This window comes from Melanotaenia boesemani, chromosome 13 (assembly GCF_017639745.1).
Source record: "Melanotaenia boesemani isolate fMelBoe1 chromosome 13, fMelBoe1.pri, whole genome shotgun sequence".
Classification (NCBI taxonomy): domain Eukaryota; kingdom Metazoa; phylum Chordata; class Actinopteri; order Atheriniformes; family Melanotaeniidae; genus Melanotaenia; species Melanotaenia boesemani.
This window is the reverse complement of record NC_055694.1, coordinates 743,980-749,922: the sequence shown is the minus strand read 5'-3', so window position 1 is coordinate 749,922 and position 5,943 is coordinate 743,980. Positions and strand designations below refer to the sequence as shown.

Genomic DNA, 5,943 nt, shown 5'->3' with positions numbered 1-5,943 from the left:
TGCATCGGTCTGTCGTGGTGAAGGAGCTGAGCCAAAAGGCAAAGCTCTCGATTTACCGATCGATCTACGTTCTACCCTACCCTCACCTATGGTCACGAGCTGTGCCTAGTGACCGAAAGAACAAGGTCGCAAATACAAGCGGCCGAAACGAGATTTCTCCGCAGGGTGACCGGGCTCTCTCTTAAGCCTGGCGCACACGAGAGCTCTCTGCTGAGCTAAAAGTCATTCGAGACCGTTTGCTCAGCAGAAAGCTCACCGTCTGCGCCTCATTTTCCGTGAGTTTTCCGCCTCACGAGGTCTTGAGGTGAAAATCAAACGCGTTTGATATTTTTTGCCTCGCGAGGTGAAAAACTCACCGTGTGCGGCGCTGCCTGAGCTACCTGCTGAGGGCAGAAATTCAACTGACCAATCAACACGCGTCTTTCGCTCACATGATTCGCTGACGGGATTCCAAGATGACAGCACTCTCTCGCCTGGTAACAAAAACAGACACAGAGATGGAGGAGGAACGCTGTTGCTTTTTTTGTTGATGAGGCGCCGCCGTTCTCGCCGTTCTAAAGTCAGACGAACATGGGTGAGGTCATGGCTACAGAGAAGGACTGGGAAAGGAGTTTATGGCAATCTTCTCCAAGAGATACGGCTCGAAGATCCGGAATCCTTCCGACAGTACCACCGCCTGGACAGAGAATCCTTCGAGAGGGTGTTGGAAACGGTGGCCCATCGATCCGCAAGGTTGATACCTCAATGCGAACGAGTATCAGTCCCGGAGAGAGGCTTGCCATCACGCTTAGATTCCTAGCTACAGGTAAGTGAAAGTCACTTGATCAACTGGAGGCAAAATATCAAGTTAGATTTATATGTAACCCATCATCAGTTTCATCCTGGATAACGTAAATAAACAAATACTTGCTTTAAACAGAGAATAACCGGCGTTTACAAGCTAGGGCCGTTGAGATGTTTTGCCTGCAGCTAAGCCCCGCCCACAGAAATACGTCACATTGTTTACAAACTGCGAAGGAGTCTATAGGATAAATGTATGGCTGGTCCTAGCTACACTGTTTACATTTAGCTACCTCTATCGAAAAGATTAATGTAAATTTTGTTTGCAAAAGGAAGGCCAACACAAATATACTGTTTGCCTCCCTTTCTACCATTAATAGTACAAGTCTGGTTAAGTTTTTTAATTCATTGTCTTTGTTAAGTTCATAACATTAAAATTTTTGTATTTCAGGTGAAACATTTCGAAGTCTGGCATTTCAGTTCCGGATTGGGGAAAGAACAGTCTCAAATATTGTTGATGAGACATGCCAGGCATTGTACAGCACAATGAAGGAGCAGTACATGAGGGTAATTGCATTTTATTCAAAAAACACATAACAGTATGCACTAAAGATGCAACAAGTTATTAAATAATGCAGTTAACAATTACATTTGATGTACGCTGATCGCGTGTGGATCTAAATATCTTCCGAAGGAGTTTGAGTTACACCAGGACTGTCTGCGTGAGTAAATGATCGTATTTCATGCTAGAAAATAAGTCAAGGTTGAAAAAAACAAACTTATCCTTTGACATAAAAGCTGAAGTGGATCAAGTAATAATACATACACACTGACACTGGTGAGGAGGTTGTGCCTCGCGTGTACATAAGTTGTGGTGGTACAAATAGCTGAACCTATTCAAACATGGCAAAAAACACTCTGCATCCCAAATGTCAAAACTCAAAGTAAAAAAATAAACTTGTATTCATACATTACATTCTCAATGACATTAAATTTTTTCATACACTTGGACGTTGTCAACTGAGCCATGATTTTCATAAGCATGGCTGTGTGCTTGTTGGGGACTGACCCACTCATGACGTTGGGGATAAAATGGCTGTGGATGATTGTTAAACATTGATGGTGGTCTCGGGTTAATGGGCTGTGTGTTTTGGCCAAGTGTTCCCATTTGTGCCTGAAATAAAATATTATTAATCTGGAATTGGGCCATGCTTCTTGTGTATGGATCAAAATCAGACAATGTTTTTGTGACATACTGACCAAATGCAGCTACTGCGTTATCTTCGACTGAATTTTTTTGTGCCTTGTTACGCTGAGTTATTGATTCAGCCAACCCTTTTATTAACATATACTCCTCTGCATCTCGTTGCCGCTTTAGATTGTTTGGTCGAAGGATGGGTTGTTTTGTTGATTTTATGGAAGATGTGCTTGCGGTACTTTCTCCTTCATCAGCTTCACTTTCGAAGACAGATGATGCATCATTGCCCTCTTCAGTTTGGCCATCATCTTGCATATCAATGGTGTCTTCACTGCCAGTTGTATCAGATGGTGATGGCTGAAAGTATGGAATTAAAAGCAAATATTAATTAACTTTTTTTTCAGGTCCCGACAACAACAGAAGAATGGATGGAAATTGCCATGGAATTCAACGAGAGGTGGAACTATCCTTGTTGCATCGGTGCAATTGATGGCAAACACATTGCAATCCAACAGCCAGAAAACAGTGGTTCAGAGTATTTCAACTACAAACATTTTTTCAGTGTTGTACTCTTAGCTCTTGTAAATGCAAATTACAAGTTCATATATGTAGATGTGGGGGCAGCTGGTCGTGCAGGAGATGCTGGCATATTTGCTAACTCAGCGTTAAAGAAAGCCCTGAGTGAAAACTCTCTGAATTTGCCACCAGCTGAAGAGATAGATGGAATATCACCAAGCAAAATAAACTACCACATAGTTGGTGATGATGCGTTCCCGCTGTCTCTAAAACTGATGAAACCGTACCCACACAGAAATCTGGACCAACCAAAACAAATTTTTAACTATCGGTTATCCAGAGCTAGACGAGTAGTCGAGAATGCATTTGGCATTCTCTCCAACAGGTTCAGGGTGTTTTTTGACAACAATCAATCTCAGGCCTGATAAAGTGCAACATGTGATTTTGGCAGCCTGTTGTTTACATAACTATATGGTTGAAAACAACAAGATTGCCTACATCAGCATTTGTGATAGTGAAGACACTAACCACACCCTGACAGCTGGATTATGGAGGAAGGATCACCCCTTGACAGGACAGCAGCCAACTACTGATCGAAACCCTAAAGTTGATGCAAAGTTACAAAGGCAGCTCCTGACTGAGTATTTCAATTCTGACTGTGGAGCTGTGCCATGGCAGAATGACATTTTTAGTAAGTGATGTATAAAGGACACAGTATATCAAAAGTGAGGTAGTGTAATTTAAATATGATTAATCAAATGTCATCTGCCTCCTCCAAATATTCCCATAAAAATGGTTTATAGCTGCCAGCTCTTCATCATACGTCTTTGTGAATAGACACTATACATTTAATATTGTGAATCTTTCAACTATAGTTTTCATGTACACATATATTGCAATTTTGTGATCAATAAATAATTTTTGGGGAAATACTTACCGCATCCAAGTTTGTTATTGATGGCCGAGCAGCGATGTATGGAGCAAGAAATTGCAGTTTTTCCAAAAGCCATTTAGAACGTTTGGTCAAGACTTTCCTGGCACTTCCACTTGTTTGGGGTTTTCTGGCCTTTGTGTAGCTGTTTCGCAGCAATCTATTTTTATTTTCACCCACTCCACTGAAAGGGATAAGTAATAGTTGAAAATGCAGTGTATTTGTTGTGAATAATCTAGCACCATTGAACGTTTGTTTAGCATGAAAAATACATTGTGACAGACATAAATTGTTCCTATACTTAATTATTATTATAACAAAAGCTAAGCCCCGCCCATCGAAATACGTCACATTGTTTACAAACTGCGAAGGGGCTAATGGCAACTAATTTTGAAGATGATTACATGACAGACGAAGATGATGTACTCTCACTGGTCTCACTGAAGTGATAACGTGTGGAACCACCTTGCTAAAAGCTAATACAGGACCGTTGGAAATCCTAACTGGTGCCGTTAATATGTCTATGGCTAGAGCCAATCTCGTTTAGAGCAAGTACCTGTCTGGTCCAGTTTTGCTGCCATCTCCTGGTATGCTTGCTCGCGCTTGTCCCTGTTTTTGAAGTCGGATGATGTGACATCACATAGACACGGATATTCTGGCCACATTTCCACCAATTTATCCTCCAAAATATAGTCATTGAAAACTTCGCCGTGTGCTGTCATCTTGGAATCCCGTCAGCGAATCATGTGAGCGAAAGACGCGTTGATTGGTCAGTTGAATTTCTGCCCTCAGCAGGTAGCTCAGGCAGCGCCGCACACGGTGAGTTTTTCACCTCGCGAGGCAAAAAATATCAAACGCGTTTGATTTTCACCTCAAGACCTCGTGAGGCGGAAAACTCACGGAAAATGAGGCGCACACGAGAGCTCTCTGCTGAGCAAACGGTCTCGAATGACTTTTAGCTCAGCAGAGAGCTCTCGTGTGCGCCAGGCTTTAGAGATAGGGTGAGAAGCTCGGTGATCTGGGAGGGGCTCAGAGTAGAGCCGCTGCTCCTCCGCATCGAGAGGAGCCAGATAAGGTGGCTCGGGCATCTGGTTAGGATGCCTCCTGGATGCCTCCCTGGTGAAGTGTTCCGGGCACATCCCACTGGACCACCAGGACCTGCTGGACAGACTACATCTCTCGGCTGGCCTGGGTAACGCCTTTGGGATCCCTCCGGATGAGCTGGTCAATGTGGCCGGGGAGAGGGAAGTCTGGGTTCTCCTGCTTAGGCAACTGCCCCCGCAACCCGATTCCGGATAAGTGCAGAAAATGGATGGATGGATGGCTTTCATTTGATGCTGTTGGTGAGGTTGATAATGTCCATCTTTAGCGTCTCTGACTGTTGGAACTTAATATCATTTATGCCTGCAGGTATTACAATGGTGGAAGCTGAGGGGTGATGATGAGAGTTGGTGGGCAGAGTTACTGTTGTCTGTGACCACTGCATCTGAGATTGCGGCACCTGTTCACATGGAGGAGGGTCGTCGGATAGTCGAGCCTCAGAATCCCCCACGATGAGCTACAAGGACCAGCTCCAGCCGTTGAGAGTCTCTAGGTATAGAGGCCTGCAGCACCAGAGCGCAAAGCGGCAGCCGCAGGAGGAGAGACGGCGGCCCCTGCAGCGGTGGAAGCAGGGGAAGAGAGGGAGGCTGCGGTGATGTGCTCCCAGCATGACCGGGGCACGTCTTGGCCAAGTGGCAACCTCTGGCGGTAAAAGTGAAGCCTATGCGGAAATGCAAAAATTGAAGTTCATCCCTCAAGAAGCAAAAGTCATATGAAAACTTTTTTTATTTATTTATTTATTTTTAACCTTTTTATTCTTCAAACCAGCATCAGTTCTAGTTATCCATAAATGAATTTTTAACCTTTTTAACTTTAACTACATTGATGAGCTTTGGTCATGGTGCACTAGGGCTGCTCGATTATGGGAAAAATGATAATCACGATTATTTTGATTGAAAATGAGATCTCGTGACTTCCGGATGGCGGCGAAGCAAGTGGCAGCATAATTCCCACGCTCTCAGTGAGGTCCTATGTTTCCCCGGTTTGAAAAGAATTTATCTATCTTCTTGTGTAAAATGTTATGGGGAAATACAAACTAAGGAAAACTAAGGCGACAGAAAATCAACTTGGCAACAAAAACGAAGAAATGGCGACGGGAGAAAACGGTGAAACTTCTGCCGAAGCTAATTGATATGGGAATATCTAATTTGTGTCCTAAAATGACCATCTGTATACTATTGGTGTTATATAACTGCTTGTTTTGTCCCAAGTGACCACCTGTATACTGTTTTTGTTATATTATTCTGCTTGTTTTGGTGCCTGTGTAACTGCCTATCTTTGGAAGGGTGAGAAAAGGGTGTCTTGTAAAGATGTTTACAAGACAGGATCTCAGGACTCATCCTCGCCTTGGGAAAGGACCGGCCATCCTCTCTCTCATGCGATGTTGTGTTTTTCTAAATAAGTATAAAGACGGGGA

The 5,943-nt window shown here is 43.5% G+C and overlaps 1 protein-coding gene across 1 annotated transcript; it reads left to right on the top strand.

Annotated features, from left to right (window-relative positions):
• The first annotated feature begins 570 nt into the window (after positions 1-570).
• On the top strand, positions 571-2,919 carry LOC121651538. Its single transcript, XM_042003813.1, has 3 exons — positions 571-805; positions 1,232-1,347; positions 2,383-2,919. Exons 1-3 carry the CDS (start codon positions 571-573, stop codon positions 2,917-2,919), a joined length of 888 nt encoding a protein of 295 aa, XP_041859747.1.
• The last annotated feature ends 3,024 nt before the right edge of the window (positions 2,920-5,943 follow it).